A 19,726-nucleotide genomic window follows, 5' to 3' on the forward strand; every position below is an offset into this window, starting at 1 on the left:
GTGTGATACTTGGGACGTCACTTAACCTCTTTTTGCCTTAATCCTTTGTAGAAGGAAATATCAAAGCACTCCAGTATCTTTGCCAAGAATATCCCATGGTCCATGGTGTCACAAAGAATCAGATATGACTAAACAACTGAACAAGAAGAAGCAGTATCTTTACATATTGTTGAAGGATATAAAACTGCCTCTGCATTGATGGGCTCTAGAATGCTGGGCTTTTATGATCTGAGGGATCTTGTCCGTTTTTTTTCCCAGTCTCCTATCTTTTTGTCAGTCCTTACTTTTATATTTATTTTAATTTTCTTGCTGTTGTGAGGGGCTCTTTTGTTTAGCATTCTTATATCATTCTTCTCTCTCTCCCAATCTATTGCTTTTGACATATTGTTGGTTAAAAAATCATGGTTTTGTCAGTCTTTTTCTATTCTTTGACAGAATTCTGTGTAAAATCAGATTTAATAGTGAACAGATATTTTGGAGACCTTGCTGGCTTTTTCTTTTATCTTCTGATTGAAGGCTTTTGTCTCTCAGGAATTCACAGGAAATAATATTCAAGAAGAGATTCATCAATAAAGCTCATGGCCTAAGATATCTATATAAGAATGTAAAAATATTCCAAATAAGTGAAGTGAAATAGAGACTTTAACTGTAACATCAATATAGAATGGCATTGAGTATTAATAGGAAATAATTCTGTGAGGACATCCAGTAACATAAGAGGGAAAATACAGAGAGAATTTGGATGAGAGTCAGTTGAAGGAGAAACAGAAACAATATTGGCATAAGGATGTACTTTAGGTTACTTGGTCAGAAAGAGAGATTAAATAAGAAACTTAGCATTAAAGCATGTTATTTTGATGGCTAAGAAAGCCAACTATCCAGGCATTTGCTGGAAACTTCTTTATGAGAAAGCAGAATAACTGATGATTCTGTGTATTTCTTTAACAATAATTTTGATCTCCAAAAGGTGAAGTTGTTACTAGAGCAACTGGTATTCTGGACCTAGTTCTGACCAAGTAAGAAGAAATAATTGCTAAAGACATAGTGGTCCCCTCCTTGGAGCCAAGTGACTCTTCAGTCATGGAATTCTTGTTTAAAAAGGAGCAGAAATCCAGACACAGACTGAAATATACTCTACAATTGGAGGGAGAGGTAAAATTCATAGGAAAGGATAGGTAGGGTCTCATGGCCAGAAGTCTGCATGGGAAGCTCTTACAATGAGGACTAAAAGAGGGAGTTGTTTTCTCAGTAAGATCAGGGATATAAAAGGGATGCCCATTATCACCACTATCATTCAATATTATACTAGAAATGTTAGCTTTACAAATAAGAGAAGAAAAAGAAATTGAAGGAATTAGAATAGGTAATGAAGAAACAAAACAATCCCTCTTTGCTGATGATATACGATGGTATACTTAGAGAACACAAGAGAATCAACTAAAAACCTAGTTGAAACAATTAACAACTTTAGCAAAGTTGGTGGATATAAAATAAACCCAAACAAATAATCGGTATTTCCAACAAAATCCAACAGCAAGAAATAGAAAGAGAAATTCCATTTAAAATAACTGTAGACAATATAAAATATTTGGAAATCTAGCTGTGAAAATAAACCCAGGAACTATATGAATATAATTACAAATCACTTTTAACATAAAGTCAGATCTAAACAATTAGAAAAATATCAATTGCTCATGGGTAGGCAGAGATAATATAATAAAAATGAAAATTCTACCTAAATTAATTTACTTATTTAGTGCCATGTCAACCAAACTACCCAAAATTTGTTTTATAGAGCTAGACAAAATAATAACAGAATTCATCTGAAAGAACAAAAGTTCAAGAATGTCAGGGGAATTAATGAAAAAAAAAAAGCAGAGGAGGGTGTCCTAGCCATATCAGATCCAAAACTATATTATAAAATAGCAATCATCAAAACTATTTGATCCTGGCTAAGAAATAAGATGGTAGATGAGTGGAATAGGTTAGGTACACAAAACACAGTAGTAAATGACTATAGTAATCTACTGTTTGAAAGACCTCAAAACTCCAGCTTCTGGGATAAGAATTCACTATATGACAAAAACTGTTGGGAAAATAGGAAAATAGTATGGTAGAAACTAGGTATAGACCAACATCTCACACTGTATACCAAGATAAGGTCAAAATCAATACATAATTTACACATAAAGGGTGATACCATAACCTAATTAGGAGAGCAAGGAATAGTTTACCTATCAGATCTATGGAGAAGGGAAGAATTTATGATAAAAAAGGATAGAGAATATTATGACATGCAAAATGAATAATTTTTATTACATTAAATTAAGAAGTTTTTGCACAAACAATGCAATCAAAATTAGAAGTAAAGCAGAAAGCTGGGAAACAATTTTTATAGCCAGTGTTTCTGATAAAGGCTTCTTTCTCCAATGTATAGAGAACTGTCAAATTTATAAGAATACAAGTCATTCCTCATTTGAGAAATGGTCAAAGGATATGAATAGGCTGTTTTCATATGAAGAAATTAAAGCTGTCCATAGTCATATGAAAGAATGCTCTTAATCACTATTGATTAGAGAAATGCAAATCAAAATAACTCTGAGTTAGAACCAGGAGAACATTGTACACAGTAATATCAACATTGTGCAATGATCAACTATGACGGGCTTAGCCCTTCTCAGCAAAGCAGTGATCCACGACAATTACAAAAGACTCATATGATGGAAAATGTTCTCCACACCTAGGAAAAGAACTATGGAATCTAAATACAGATCGAAGTATACTATTTTCCTTTTTGTCTGTGTGTTTTGTTTTTTCCTTCTCATGTTTTTTCCTTTTTTCTGATTCTTCTTTTACAATATGACTAATGTGGAAATATGTTTAACAAGATTGTACTATATAACCTATATCAGATTGCTTGCTGTTTTGGGCAGGCGGGAAAGAAGGGAGGCAGGGAGAAAGAAAAATTTGGAACGCAAAATCTTACAAAAATGAATGTTGAAAACCATATTTACATGTAATTGGAAAAATTACTGTTAAGATGGAAAAAATAAAAGAGGGAGCTACTTACAGATGCTGACATGGCTGCATTGTGACCAAATTCATTTTTTTTGTTGTTTTTTTGTTTTTGTGGGGCAATGAGGGTTAAGTGACTTGCCCAAGGTCACACAGCTAGTAAGTATCAAGTGTCTGAGGCCGGATTTGAACTCAGGACCTCCTGAATCCAGGGTCAGTGTTTTATCCACTGCGCCACCTAGATGCCCCCCAAATTTAATTTTAAAAAGACATGTATAAAAATGAAATTAAAGGCAAGCTTCAGAGGATGTATACAAAATATTAATATGGTTCTCTAAGAATTTTATCAGGACCATTAAAAGTCCAATGAACTGAGTCTGTTGATGAATACCAAGAATGGCAAAAAGGATTTTTCCATCAATGTTGGGAATAAGAGGAGTGGCAAAACTATTATACCAGATCCCCCATTTGCCATGGCAAGTTGGGTCCCCAGATGGCTGCTGGTAACTTATTTCCTCAGTGGTATAGGGGTAACTCTGAGGAGGTCATGAGGCAGCTAGGTGGCGCAGTGGATAAAGCACTGGCCTTGGATTCAGGAGGACCTGAGTTCAAATCCACTTCAGACACTTGACACTTAAGTAGCTGTGTGACCCTGGGCAAGTCACTTAACCCTCATTGCCCAGCAAAAAAAAAATATAGGTCATGAGACCTGTGCATTTTCTCCAGTAATTATTAGTTAATGGTTAATGCCATTTAGCCACCCAGACCTAACTGACTTTTAGAAGTGAGTGTTTACTAATATAGTAAGAAGAATTAGTTAAAAAAAAATTCCCCCAAAACTGAAGGCATACTATCTCATAAGTAAAATAGAGTTCATAAGAAGGTGTGCTTAAGCTTAAAGGAGTGTGTGGCAAAGGGGGTAACACATATACTTTTTGGATGGAAGTTCTATTCTTCTGAGGAGTCTTTATGATGTTCTCCTTAGGTATGGTGCACCTTTCTGCTGGGCTTCTTGTAAAAAGTTGAAGCTGCCTTCCTTAGAATGTCCAGTTTGTCTTCACCACCTGATATGGACATTGCCACCATCAACTGACCTTGGAACCCTGCTAGGACAACCATGAAAAGTCTAAAATATTCCCACATTTTGAAGTTTACAAAGTTATCTGCTGGTCATAGTGGGACGAGGCAGGCAAAGAATATTCTCTCCTCCAAGAATTTTCCTCTTGGTGGCCTGGCTGTAACTGCTTCTATCACTGAGCTGACCTGCTATTAAATGCTTACAAGCCTGCTATAGTATACAAGGTTCACAGGGCATGACTGAGTAACATAAGCCAATCCTAATGCACTTCCTGTGTAGCATCATTTCATTTCAATGAATGGCTTTTGCTCTTTCTGAGTCAATTAAGGATTTTTTGCAATTTGTTTAATGCCTTTGATTTCATTGAAATATTCTCCCTTTGATTAATGAAATTATTTTAAGTTCAGTGGGCTGATTGATTGATTCAGTCAACCCGTACCCTAAGAAAAAGAAAGGATTAGACTGTCTTGAATGGTAGAAAATCACTTCTATTTCTCAACTCTTTTTTTGCTTGTTTTCTCTTCTCAGGATGATTTGGGGTTTGGGAATGATAGAAATGGTTAACAGAGGGTTGAAATTGAAGATAAGTAAGGATATTGTAAGAAAGCATTTTCCTGTTCTCGGTGAATTTGAATCACCAGGCCCAAATAAACTACATTCTAGGTTATTAAAGAAACTGATTGGTGTAATTTCTGGGCCAATATCCATGATTTTTGAAGGATTTTGGAAACTAGGATAGTTGTTGCAGAACAGGTAAAAAGCAAATCTTCCGATTTTTTGAAATGGTTAGAAGATGAAGTAATAACTTCTTTTAGCCTCAGTTTTCTTATTTGTAAAATGAAGAAAATAATAGTACCCACCTTTCCTAGGGTTGTTGTGAGGATCCAGTGAGTTAATAATTGTAAAGTGCTTAGCACACTACATGGAACATAGTGAGCAATAAGTAAATGTTGGATATTATTATTAAAAATCATAAGCTAGTGAGCCTGACTTCTAGAACCTTATATGAAAGGAGTGACTTGTGACTTTTTAAAAAAAACTATTTAGAAATTTACTCATTGTTGGGGGCGGTTAGGTGGCGCAGTGGATAAAGCACCAGCCCTGGATTCAGGAGTACCTGAGTTCAAATCTGGCCTCAGACACTTGACACTTACTAGCTGTGTGACCCTGGGCAAGTCACTTAACCCCCATTGCCCCACAAAAAAAAAAAGAAAAAAAAGAAATTTACTCATTGCAAAAAACCTACCATGTTTTATTTTATTTTTTAAAGTTAAGGACAAACCATGCCAAACTAACCCAATTTCCTGTTCTTTTGGTTTTTGTTGTGTTTTCTTTTTTGTTTTTGGTAAGTAAACTGGTAGATCAGGGAAATGGTATAAACATAATAAACTTTAACAAAGTATTTGACAGAATCTCTTTAACTTTGTGGACAAGATGGAAATAACAGAATAAACACTTGTTGGATTCCTAAATGGTTAAATAACTGGATCCAAAGGATAGTTGTTAATGAATTGATATAATATGAAGAATCTAGGGAAGTATCCCAGGTTTCTGTCTTTGACCTTGTAGTCATCAAATAATTTGTCAGTGAGAAAACAAAGTTGAATTTTGATAAAGCTTAGATGGTGCAGTGGATAGAGGACTTGGCCGAGAGTCAGGAACTAATTTTTCTGAGTTCAAATACAACCTCAGATATTTACTAGCTGTGTGACCTGGGCCAGACACTGCCTCAGTTTCCTCATCTGTAAATATGAATTCAAGAAGAAAATGGCAAACCCCTTCAGTATCTTTTTCAAGAAAACCCCAAATGAGATAACAAAGTTAGACATGACTGAAAAACAACTAAACAACAATACCTTTCCAGATGATACAAAGCTGGGAATCATAGCTAATACATTGTATGATAGTGATGATCCAAAAAAAGTAAATAGATTAAATCAAGTGAAGATAAATATTAACATTCTAGACTAAAGTTAAAATTCAATTCATTTCAATATGTGTCAAATTGAACATGCTACATTAGAAGAGGAATAATGTCATCCCTCTGTCCTATGCCCTAATTGGACCAAATATAGAGTATAATGTTTAGTTTCGGGTGTCACATTTTTGGAAAATCATAAATAATGGGGAAATCAGCATCATATTACATAATAGGCACTATATAGCTACTATGTCTATGAGCTGCAAAAACTAAGACATATTAAAAAAGTTTGACCTTAAAATACTGAAAAATCCTCTTTTAAAAGTATCTTCTTGAATAAATATATAAGAATTAGAATTATAAAAAAAACTTGGAGCAGATGCTGTGTGATGACTTGCTAATAGTATTGTAGAGCGTATTCTTGGTTAGGTATCAGACAAGCTCAATGCTGAGATTTTGAAAGTCTGATTTTTGGATAACTGGGGCATTATTCTACTTAAATAAAGGAATCAGTATACATAGCTTTTGTATTTTAGAAGTGTTTTCTTATTCCCTAAAATGGATGGAGAAATTGAAGGAAAATATTCTCCTTTCTTCCATTTAACTGTGCAAGTCACAGAATCTACTGCTCTTCTGATATACACACACACACACACACATATACATATATATATATATATATATGTACACATACATACATACATACATACATACACATATCATAGTGGCAGCAAAACATCTTCAAAGTGTTCAGTTGCTTTAGTCACATCCATTTCTTTCTGATCCCTTTTGGGATTTTCTTGGCAAAGATACTGGAGCGGTTTGCCATTTCCCTCTCCAGCTCATTTGACAGATGAGGAACTGAGGCAAATAGGGTTAAGTGATTTGCCCACAATCACATAGCTAGTAAATGTCTTAAGCTGGATTCAAACTCAGAAGATGAATCTTCCTGATTCCAAGCCCAATGCTTTATCCACTGTGCCACCAAGCTGACAGCAAAAACATTTTCAAAGTACAATACTCAAAATCTGATGCTTTGTTGTCTCTAAAAAATGAAGCCAAACATCTGATGAAAAGCGAATAATAGGTAAAATTTGCAATTTTCTTTACAGAGATGTAATGTTGAATATAACAGATGGAAAACTCGCAGAACATGAGATTATGACAATTGGACGTTACTATAGTGTAAGAGAAGACTCTGATGCTGATTTGACTTTCCTTCTTTCACTTGCTCAAGAACAGTTGAAAAAATACACCTTTGAGATTTTTGACAAAATGGTTGCTATGTGCATATACAAGGATCAGGCCAAGTAAGTCTTTGGATATTTTATTCATGTTAATTAATATTCTTAAGCCTCTTTGAACCGGAATGATACAGGGATTCATAAGATTTTTTGCATTTTTAACAGGTAATAGTAAGCCCAAGACTTCAAGGAGTAGCTTAAACCAATCACAAGGAGTTTATTAAAGAGTTTATTCTTTCATCAGATTTGTGATTTTTGTTTGCTGATGAAATTCTTTAACTTCAAGGGAAACTTGCACTTCTCCTTGAATTTTCTCTTTATCTATTGCCAACACTCTTATAATTACTTGAGTTAATATTTCAACAAGATCAAGTAGTATAACATTTGCTGCCTCTTAATATTATTTTATGCTAAGTAATGACCAACTATTTTGACCTCCCTGTTAGAAAGAATATTTTGCTCTTAAATTCTGTATAAATTTTCTTTGAAATTATACAGAGTAAATTAAGTTTATGTTTCTGAATTTGGATATAATAAAATGTCAGTATAATTCAGTTATTAAGGTTTGGTATATTCAAGGCATCCAGGAAATGTTTAAACATATGAGGTAGACAATATAAATCTATCTTTTTCTTTACAAAATTTGGCATCTTTTTTAGAACAAAGAAGATAATTTTTATTATTATCTCCTTTCTCAGCTTATTAGTTACAAAGAAACTTCTCTATTCCTCATTGGCTTCACTTTTGCCATTTGCAGGCCAAAAAAGGCATAGAGTGGTCTATGGCTCTCTTTACTACTGGTCATTTTAATATAAATTAATTGGTTTGTTGTGCTGACTAAGCCCTCTGCAAAAAAAAATTCTGAAGTGAGCATTAAAGACTCATTTGTAGCTTCCAGGTTTTATGGGATCAGGTCCAAAGAAAATACTAGGAATACTTTGGATCATGTCATACTAGTTTCTTGGGTCCTTGATTGATTGTTAGATTTTTAGATAATTTCACACATCTACCTAATTAGTGGTTAAGAGGGCAGAGTGCATAGAACAATCCTTGTGCCTGCAACTTTAATGGTCTGTCCTGCCAATAACAAAGAATTCCAAATATGGAAGAAAAAAAACCAGCACAAGTTTAGAATTCAGCTATTTTTTAGTGGAAAAATTTGATGAAATGCAATATGATTATTTTTCATTTTATTAAGTCCTAACAAGCTTATTTTAGGACATATGCATATTTTATCATTTTTATTATTTAGTTGTTACAAAAAGAAAACAAAGATACATTTTCCATTTTATTTGTGTTTGCTGCAGAACAGGATTATTGCCCAGTTCAGCTATCAGGACTCTCTGCAAGTCCTTTAGGATGCCTATGCCAGATGATCTTCTAAGAGCATTACTATCCAAGTAAGTGATGCATCAAATAATGCATATTTTGGGTCTTCATTTCAAAGCATATTTGCAATTGTATAAGTTCTTTTTTAAAAATAATATAAATCAATGTATCTTGAAATATCTGTGACCCTGTGCTATTATACTTTAATAATATTTTGACTTCACCATGATGGCACACAGCCATCTGAGTATTCAGTGGAAAAATTGGACCCACTAACATGGGACAGAAGGTGAAGTTGGGCCTGTTTCAGGGGTTTTGTGGGGAGCTAATCCACAGGAGACCAAGACAGAGTAAGCAGGGACACAAAGAGGGAACTGGGAACATTAAGCCCAAGACTGCAAGGAATAGCTTAAACCAATCACGAGATAAATTGAACAAAACACAGGACACAGAGAGAGGTATACCAAACAGAGCAGAATAGACAAATGTTAAAAACCCAAGAAGTTGAACAGGATGATAAGATCATACATAATTATAGCTCTTGAGCTAGAAGGGGATTCAGAGACCATCCATGGAGTTCATTCCTCCTCCTCCTCTCATTTCCCCTCTCCTCCCCATGTCCAGGTAAACATCTGCTTTGGTAAAATACAAAGCATAGTCTAGTGCCCAAATCCTAAGTACCTCTTCTGCTGTTTTATTCTCTTTTTATAAAAGCTTTTATTTAACAGAGATTCAGAATTGCAATACAATGTTAAGTGTTCATAAATTAGGTTAAAGATCATAAATGGGAAGCAAAATGTTTACTTTACTACACACACATATATATGCATATACATGCACACACAGCTAAAATCAATTTGTCTAATTTAATATCCACACCCCCAAAAAAAGACCACTCCTTGATTAAAAGTGGCTCTAGTCTAAGAAAGTCAATATTGTAACTGACAATAATGGGTCTCTTTCCCTATGCTGTAACTGAAACATTTTTTATTTAATTCTCAACAGATACTCAGATTTCCATGCTAAGTAGAATCTGTACTGGAATTAAAAAAATATTTACCAAAACATGCCTAAAACCCAGTTCTTTCCTCCAGTATCCAGCAGTTCAAATCCAATTCCTCTTTCATGTGACACATCTTTAAAGACTCAAAACCAGAAATCATCCTCCCTCTCCCAAGTCTTCTTTTCTCCAGGCTAAACATCTCCAAGTATCTTCATCCCATCTGTATCTCTAGGTACACTAAGTATTTCTTTACTTAATATGCTAGAGAAAATGGCTTTATAAACTTTAAGAGTCTTGTATAAATGTGAATCATTATTAGATTAATAAATCATCAACATGGTTCTCTTTCTCCTTTGCCTTATGGCAGCAAAAAGCTTATGAAACTTGGGGCAAATCATCAGAAATTAGAAAATGTCTGTTTCAGTCTTGGGTGGCTAGCTCCACAATGGCTAAGCTATGCACTGCTACACATCTTTTGTTCCTATGGATCAATCACCTAATTTCCTAGTTAGGAAAAAATAAATAGTTTGAAAGATATTTCTTTCCCAGTGCCCTTCCATGACCTGGGTCACATGCTTAATGGATTCTATCATCTGAGCAGAGTCCTTTTATTCCTTTTAAATACTGTCTCAACTCCTAATGGAACAATCAGCCCATGACTCGAATTTATATAGGCTTCATAGCACCTTACAAACTTTTTGGCCAAAGTTGGGCTTTCCAGGGAGCTCTTCCATGTCTTGGATCCCTTTTGAAGTCTGTGGTTTCTGGTAAAAGTCACAAGTGTGGAGTTAGATGCGAGTTTATTCAGTACAAACTATACCCTGGGGTAATTTCACTGTCCTGCAGAAGGACAGAAACCACCCAAGATAAAGCCAGCGCAGCTGCCTAGCAGCTGTACAGCAGTGCTGCCTGGGTTGAGACTGGGAAGTAAAACATAAATAAAAATGTCTGTAGGTGGTAGGAACTTTCTGATTACCCCTCACATATTTTTTCTTGACCCTCTACTTAGATATTTAAATTCTCTTACAATTTGGTTCCCTCTCAATCTGGTCACATTCATCTCTTAGACTGTTAGTACATCACAAGATAGCATAAGGTCATACAGGTTTTCCATGCCTGGTTATACCACCACCTTATTCCCACCTGCCTGGATTGTGTTTAATGGAATAAGGCAACTTCCCTTGCTAACCAAATTCATTTCTCTAATGCACTCAACTTTCAAGTGTATTTAAGTCATCTCAGTGGTGGTAGTTTGCATCAGTTTGCCACTTGTATTGATACGATGCTAAGACTCCAGGTTAATTCACATATGTTTGAACCAATCACCAAACCAGATGATGGTGTACATCCTTTATTCCTTTTTGTTTTTTGAATCCTGATTGCCAAGGCTCAACTTGGATGATTAGATGGTTGCTTTTTGAAGGTCCCACTATTGCTTTCCCCCGCCCCTTTCCTGACATTCCTGACATTTTCATTCTTGACATAAAATCCCAGCAGGAATTTTAGGTCCTATAACCTACATTTGTGCCTCCTCTCCTCCCTAACCCTTAACTCCTGCCCAAGGATTCAGAAAAGGTTTTTGTTTGTTTGTTTTTTTGGCTATTCATGAATACAGCAGTGGGCTGCTAGGAGTAGATAGCCCTGGACTCCATCATAAGAAGTCTTGAGGATAAGCAATTATTTCATTTGCTCCTTCCTTCATTAAGAGGTAAAGGATATGTAGTTTAAGGCACATTATCAGTGATGAAGACAGTTAAAGCACTTGCTTATTGAAAATATTGGCCCAAAGAGCAGTGACCTTAATTTTCAAAGAGAAAATTTTTGAAAATACAAAAGTGTATACCCTATATTATGAGAAACCAAATGTTAAGGATGAGAGTGAAGCACACACTACCACTAAAACAAACAAACAAACAAAACATCACCAATTCATGTATTCCCTGTCTTTGATTCAACAGCAAATACTTATTAAGCTCCTCCTATTCCTATTATGTTAAGCATTGTGCTAAGCTCTGGGGAAACAGACAATCCACTACAAAGATCTCCTATTCTTTAGCATTTTTTTTTTGAGGCAAGTACTTTGGTTACTCATCCTTTCGATACCACTGTTCCCCTAGCAACCTCCTCCCAGACTGTGTTTGTCTAACCACGTGGGTTCCAGCAGCAGAGCTTGCTCTGTAAAAAGCAGGTGACTTCTCTAGAACAAAGCATTCCGTAATGGAAACTCTAATATGGTTTTAAATGGAAGATGTAACGTGGTTACACAAGCTCTCTCCACCTTTGCCACCTGCCCCCTCTCAAAGCTCCTTCTTGCTCCTCTTTCCACTCGGGAGGTATCTCACAGCGGCACTACACAAGGTGTATTGGGAGCCGTTGCTATGGAGATGAGCAGTCATCATTACAGAAGAAGCTATGATTACCCTCCAGTGCCTTAGGTTCCCAAAACTCTTGTTTTAAACTCCTGCATACCATTATCACAAATATAAGGTGACCAATATTTTATTATTTTCTTGCTAAAAAGCCAGAACCTCGCCTTATATTTGGAGCAATACAGTCTTCTATCCTCTCTGTGTTTCTTATTTGGCGGTTTTGGTCTACTTTGCCATAGAAATTTGTGTGGAAATTTGTTAAGATTCAGAACTGGAATGCTCTGTAGCTCTTTGCTTTGGGGTATTTTGAGAACAGAGCCTTTTATGTAACCAAATTTAACTTGGCAATTTTGATAATGCATCTTGGCAATCCTTAGTTTCTGTGCTTAGCTATTCATGCTTTACGGAGAGAGGGGTTGGAATAGATGTCTTTCCAATTCTGTCATTCTATGATTCAATGGCCATGGTCCACAGTCTCCACTATTCTTTTGTAGTTAAGCTTCATGCATTTTACTGGATGGTTCAGTGTGTACCCCAGTTTATTAGTAAATATGCCAAAAGGGGCCAAAACACAGTTAGAAAAATAAATCTAAGTTTATGTGTTTGCTATCATCATCCTTTGGATCATGTATCCTGGGCCATATCCTTAATTAAAGAAACCAGTTTGGTTACAGGGTTTTCTTTTTGGAGCCAAGTTATCAATCCCTTCATTACATGCCAACCAGAATACAACTCTGCCTAGCAACCCCAAACCCAATCCCTCACCCTCACCCCCAAATGAAACAAAAGGTAGAGCAGGGACTATCTCATTTTCATCTTTATGTCTGCAGGAACTAGTTCATGTTCAATAAGTGCTTGTTGAGTTGAATTGAACAATAGAAGTAGGTATCTGTAGTACTCTTCCCTCACAAATGGGTACCCGGAATAGCCACTTTAGGCTCTTAGTACTCTGTGGGTCCGCTAATGATAGCTTTGTTATGTTATGTTATGTTATGTTGACTTTTTCTCTATTTAGTCAGAGGGTGCAATTAGTTCAAAGCATTTAATGAAATGGGCATCTAGGTGGCTCAGTGGATAGGATACAGGGCCTGGAATCAGGAAGACCTGAGTTCAAATCTGGGCTCTGACACTTACTAGCTATGTGACCCTGGGCAAGTCACTTCACTTCTTGTCTCAGTTTCTTCCTCTGTAAAATGAGCTGGAGAAGGAAATGGCACACCACTCCAGTATCTTTGCCAAGAAAACCCCAAATGGGGTCATGAAGAGTTGAACATGATGCAAACTATTGAACAACAACAACAATTTAATGAAATAGTGTAGAAAGATTTATAATAGAACATTCTCCCTATAAACCTAGGATACAGTCTCCCACCAACATATATCCCATCAGGAGGAGAGTAAGCATGAACAGGGATCAGGCATCAGGCACAACTCATATATTGGACACTGCAAAAGCCTGATGTTTTCTGGTTATGTCATCATGCTGTTTGCAGTGAGCCAGCTTCTTCCAGGGCTCAGCATCTCTACTGAGTGCAAGCTCCGTTCATCCCTGCTGGTGCATTGTTTTGTTGGTCTTGGCATTTTTTCCGGGCATTATTACCTACTACTGTCTTCAGGGCTCATTTCTTTAGGGCCAGGCAAGCCATCTCAGCTTGTCTGCTGCAGTAGAGTAGCACTCTCACAGATCAGACTGGATAGTTCTTTAGTCCTAGTCACCAAACCTCCACTCTCCCTAAAAAAAGTGAACAGGGTCCCTGCCCCCAGGCCAAAGTTAGGTCTTTCCTTCTTGACACCTTTGTCCACATAGAGATCAAGGGTTATGTTACAGATCACCATTTAACTTAGAGTTCCATCCCTTTTCCCAAGATGATCTCAGGCTTAGCTTCAAAAGCTTGAGCCAGAACAAAGGGAGGTTAAGGAGCCAAGGTCAGTGTTCCCCGGCCTCCGGGCCCCCAATTCTTCTTTTTGTCATGTATATCTATTAGTAGCAAAGCCTGATTGCTTTGATGTTATATTTTGGCCAGCAAAAGCCTTAGTGTTCCTATAAAAGAATTTGAAACAATACCCTATTGATAGTTTTTATAGTCAGCTAAGCCACTTATCATTTTTGGTAGGTGGGCCATGAATTACTTCAGTGTCACATTAATGTGACTTCTTTTGAAAACTCCTACCAAGCTCAGCAGTGAAGGGAACATTTTGGGATAATTATTATCTGGAGTAGAACAAGAGAAATTACCTTCCTCTCCCTTCCTAGAATGTGCCAAAACTTAATAATACCATCAAAGGCAAAGGAAGTTAGGTTTTATTAAGGTACTTTGGGCTATACAAAGTGTGGCATTATAAGACACTGATACTAATTTTTTAAAACAAATATGCCAAAACTTATATAGACTTATATAATTTGTACATGAAAATTTCATAAATAATAGCAATAGTTGACATTTATTTATACAGCACTTTTCAGTTTACCAAGTGTTTCATACAGATAATCTTGTTTGATTCACAACAACCCTCTAAGTGAGGTACTACATGTATTTCATCCCTATTGGACAAACTAGGAAACAGGCTCAGAGAGTTTAGGGTTGCCCAGAGAGCTGCTAAGGGTCTGGGGGTGTTGAAAAGCAAATCTGTCTTGATGCCAAGTCTAGCCTTCTTTCCACTGTACCACGTTCTGCCTAAGTGTAGTCATGGGAACTATGCTCATTTTCATGATGTTCAGAGCAGTTTTGGGACTATTTTGAATTGCCTCCAGAGTCTGTATTTTATTCTTTAGAATATACTCACTATCAGCAAATCTATAGTCCTTGAAGGTGGATTTGAATTTTGGAAACAGTCAAAATATTTGCCCTAGCTGAGCTTGGTGAAGGAGGTAAAAGTATCAGTCTAACATGATTTGTGGGGTTGGTTTGTTTAAATAATGATACCAGTGTTCCCCACAAGACAAATAAAATGGCTGCACAAACTTCTGATATCAGAAGTTCTCGAAGACAGATTGAGCCACCCAATTTTCCTGTGACCCAGTGAATATCAAGAGAACCAGAGAATGGCCTTTAGAATGTTGGGTGGAGATCCTGGGCAGGATTTGTAGGAGTACTTGAACAGGAGCTGCATCAAATGAACAGGGTGGATGGGCTGTGATCTTCACTATCTATCTATCTATCTATCTATCTATCTATCTATCTATCTATCTATCTATCTATCTATCTATCTATCTATCTATCTGTCTCTCTGTCTATCATCCATGTGTGTGCATGCATATATACACACATGCATATGTATGTATACATACAACATATATATATGTATTTGTATAGCAATTTAAGATTTTGTGAAGCATTTAAAAATATTAACTCATTTTATCCTCACAACAACCCTGGGAGGTATGTGCTATTATTACCCTCATTTTACAGGTGAGAACACTGAGACAGACAGTGCCTTGCCCAAGGTCACATAGCTAATATGTATCTGAGACAGCATTTGAAATTAGGTTTTCCTGTTCCAGGTGCCAGGGTCTATCTGCTGCACCACGTATCTGCCACAGAGATGAGATCATAGATCCATGGAAGCATATTGAATAAATAAGGTGGTGCTCATAATGGAGAAGCCCAAAGGTGGTATAGGGCTGCCATGCCAAGAGTTCCTGCTTCACTTGCTGGGACAGGATGTTACTCATAGACCTCATGTAAATGTAGTAAGGGTGTACTTCCTTACTTAGCTACCTCCAGAAAAGGGCCTGAAATTCCATGGACAGGGACAGTTTTTCAGCAGGGCATAAATTCCCCTTATCCTGAGTCCTTGTTGTCACTTTGATGAGAACTGTGCTCTGGTATTGATTCTCTCCTCTCAACACGATATGAATTTGCCTTCTGGATACTTATTGCCCCTTTGACATCATGGCTGATGATTGCTTTATGATCACTGGTACCTGGCTTATTCAGACATCTCAGATGTACCCTTGGGTTTGGTCTTAAAAGGGGTATTGAACTTGAATTCCAGAGGCAGGAGGACCAGGGGGAGACAGAGGATAGATTAGAACTCAGCTCCTTAAAAGGAGATTTGCACACTTACATGACCCATACAAAATTCTGACATCAAATGAAGAGGACAACCAGAGGAATTTCTGGACAAAGACAGAGATAGAGCCAAGGGAAGACCAAGGGACAGATCCACAATGTGGAAGTGCAAAGATGAACTTTGTCCTTCACTGGTATTGTGAGTTAGGTGGACTATGCAGATCTGGGAGAGGAAGCAGACTCTGTAACTTCTCTTATTGATCCTAAATGCTTTCCCTTTTGGAGGCTCCCACTTGGAGCACTATTACCCATCTGGAGAATTGTATATATCCCCATTGAAATGGTAATTCCCAAAGTGGAGAGTTATTAGATTCTCCCGTTTGAGGGAAGGCCACCCAGACTACTGCTAGATCTTTGTAGGATGGTTATCTGCCTATGGGTTACAGATACTTAGGAGAGGGCAAAAGAGTCAGGCTACTTGCTAGTAGCCATTTGTAGGTTGTATTTTTGGTCAGGTTAAAGCCTTCCCTGTATCAAATATTTTGTTATTCTAAATATTTGTATGGGAGATAAGACCCCTTTCCTTTTATTCATTCTATGGGTGAAGAGTCAGACATGAACCAAATTGCTATTGGGAAATCCCGATAAGGGGAAGATGAGTGAAATTCTGATGCCCTTAAAAGAAATTCCTGAGTTGAAGCATAAGCCAAAGATAAAATAAGTGAGAAACCTGCAAGAATAAACCCTCTCTGTATAAACCCAGCGTTTTACTTCCAGGTGAAAGATGACATAACATTAGCCTGCACTGCTGCAGTTCCAATGGTTAAAAGATCTTTGTTTTGAGAGTAAGAAAGTGGTTTGTTTTTCTTTTTGCCAGAGTTTGGTCATCACCAGATGGTGGATTTTATAAGATGGATACCTGGTAAAATGGGCAGAAAAATCCTCATTTTGTCATTAACTTTCATTAGTGACCTTCATCAAGTCACTGCAGCCATCTGTGTAGCTCTTTAGTTTGTTTCCTTTTAGAATCCTCGTCTCAAAATTTCCAGGCTAGTGCTTTGCTTACTGGGCCTGAGTCCCTGTAGTGAAATTAATTTGACTTTACCACGCAACAAACTGTGGCAAGTTGAATTTTCCATTAAAAAAAAAATTAGTTGGCAACTTCAGTGGAAAGGGAAGTGTGTGTACTTGTGCCATTGGTTAAGTGGCAGATTATTTTTCTAAATTAAAGCATGGTGCAGATTTTTAAATGAGATTTAATTCAATGTACACAGCCATTTACTCTCGAGCTTCCTACTACAAAGAAATACTGTTATTAATAAAGCTAGTTAATTCTTTCCTTACTCTTATATCCCCTAACCATCCAGTTGTAGAGACTAGAACTACACACGACCACTTATTGGTTATTAATCAGTTTGCCTGGTCTTTGCCAGGGTTGATCTTGGGATTGCATTTTCATCACCTAAGTGTCCCTGAATACACACATCACCTATATTTTCTGCGTTTCTACACCTTTGGTTTGCTTGAATATGATAGCCCTTCCTTTCAGATCTAATTCAGCAAGGCTCTGAGCACCAACTGACATCTTGCAAAGCATTTTTATTATTTTTTTTTACTTTACCCTTGGTCCTTAGTAGGAAATCTCATTATTTTCTCTTGTGACTGCACCTTCTCTATTTTTCTTGCTGTTCAGGGAGTTAACACACACAGGGAATTCTCTGTTTTAACCATTTTTACCATCCCTGCATTCTATAGTTGACAATTTCTCCATCACCGTTTCCTCTCTTCCTTCTCTCTAACCTCCCAACCCCTTCAACCACTGATGATTTAAGAACTGAGTCACATTATAATAGCATTTGAAACTGTCCAGGTGTAATCATGACAACCCTCACTTCTAAATTTCATCCCTCCCTGAGTGTTTTTACTCCCCCCAGTACCCAAAGGGCATGTGGAAGTATCTAGTCTCTCCCATTGGCTCCAGCCTCCACCATTTGTGTTCCCCCAATTTAAGGGTCCCCTGTACGCCAGTTCCATTTAATAGATTTGCTTTTTACAAAGGGATATTTACTGTAAAGGAAGAACAAGAATACAAATACAAATATCTCCCTCAACACATGAGGTATAATCCTCCCTAAGATGATGCTCTTAGTCTATACCAACAGACCACATAGAATATCAAAGCATATATTTGGGATAGAGTAACAAAATAAATAACAGAGAAAAGCCAAATAATGGAATCAACCTCATCTTCCTTCCCTTGTCCTCCATTTCTTGGCTCACTCAGACCGACTACTGATAAGCCGACTACTCTTCTTCCATTCTTTGTCTTCATAGTTATCATCTCACAAACTCTGTCTTCTGCTGTTGGCCTCTGTTGCAAAAGCACTGAGCTCTCAAAACTTTGCCTCCCACTCCTTTCAACTGTCTCTCATTCGCTATTCTGCCACTTTTCTTAGCTGTCACTTGCTAAAGCTCTGTCTTGCTCCCAGTTCCCACCAGGGCAAGTGTTTCAGCTGCCTTGGGCACTATGATTACTCTTTTATTTTGTAAAGCCCGAGCTACATGCTGTGGGCTAATTAATATATACATTCCTTCATTGAACAGCCCACCAGTAAAGCTATCTAGTTACCAGCCCATGAGCCTTCTCTGATTCATACTTCCTCACAGAAGGTCATCTTCCTGGGATCAGGCGGATGAGTCCCTTCAGTCACTTTGCAGGCTCGGGATGTGCTTCCACCCAGCACCTTAGTCTTCTGAATATAAGGAATAAACATATACAGACCTTTCAACGTGTCTTCAATTTTGTTATGCTCCAGTCGGTAGTAGCTAATGGAAAAAAAAATCTATGAGACTTTGGTAATTTTCAAAGCAGGTAAATTTCCCACATCCTCTCTAACTTTTGTCATTTTCCTTTTCTGTCATATTAACCCTTCTGATAGGTGTGAGGTAGCACCTCAGAGTTTTTAAAATTTGCATTTCTCTAATAGTAATTTAGAGCATTTTTTTTCATATGTATAGAGATAACTTTGCTTTGTTCTTCTGAAAACTGTTCATATCCTGTGTCCACTTATCAACTGGGGAATGATTCATATTCTTAGAAATTTGACTTAGTTCTCTATATATTTGAGAAATTAGGCCTCTATCAGAGAAACTTGCTGTAAAAAATTTCCCCCACTTTCCTACTTTCTAATCTTGTCTGCATTGGTTTTGTTTATGTAAAACCTTTTTAATTTAATGTAATCAAAATTATCCCATTTTATTTTCCAAGATCCTCTCTATCTTTTCTTGGTCATTAATTCCTTCCTTATCCATAGATCTGACAGGTAAAATTTTCCATGCTCCCCTAATTTCCTTATGATATTACCTTTTATGTCCAAATCTTGTACCCATTTTGACCTCATCCTGGTAAATGGTGTGAGATGTTGGTCTATGCCAGGTATCTACCAAACTGCAATCTAATTTTCCCTGAAATTTTTGTCAAATAGTGAGTTATTGTCCCAAAATATTGGACTTCTCAGTTTAATCAAACACTAGATTACTATGGTCATTTACTACTATGTATTGTATACTAAATTTACTCCAGTGATTTACTACTCTACTTCTTAGCCTGTGCCAGATTGTTTTTATGATTACCATTTTATAATATAGTTTAAAATCTGGTACTTCTAGGCTTTCTTTATTAACATTTTCCCCCCATTTATTACCTTGATTTTCTTGACCTTTTGTTCTTCCAGATGAATTATTATTTTTTATT

General features: G+C 36.8%; 1 protein-coding gene across 1 annotated transcript in view; it reads left to right on the forward strand.

Annotated features, from left to right (window-relative positions):
- Window positions 1-19,726, forward strand: part of EFHC2 (EF-hand domain containing 2) — a 231,934-nt gene that overhangs the window by 180,916 nt on the left and 31,292 nt on the right. The window contains exons 12-13 of the mRNA XM_043996895.1: window positions 7,127-7,324; window positions 8,566-8,658. Of these exons, the coding sequence (XP_043852830.1) occupies window positions 7,127-7,324; window positions 8,566-8,658 (291 nt within the window). The remainder of the gene's footprint in view (window positions 1-7,126; window positions 7,325-8,565; window positions 8,659-19,726) is intronic.

Source organism: Dromiciops gliroides, chromosome 3 (assembly GCF_019393635.1).
Source record: "Dromiciops gliroides isolate mDroGli1 chromosome 3, mDroGli1.pri, whole genome shotgun sequence".
Classification (NCBI taxonomy): domain Eukaryota; kingdom Metazoa; phylum Chordata; class Mammalia; order Microbiotheria; family Microbiotheriidae; genus Dromiciops; species Dromiciops gliroides.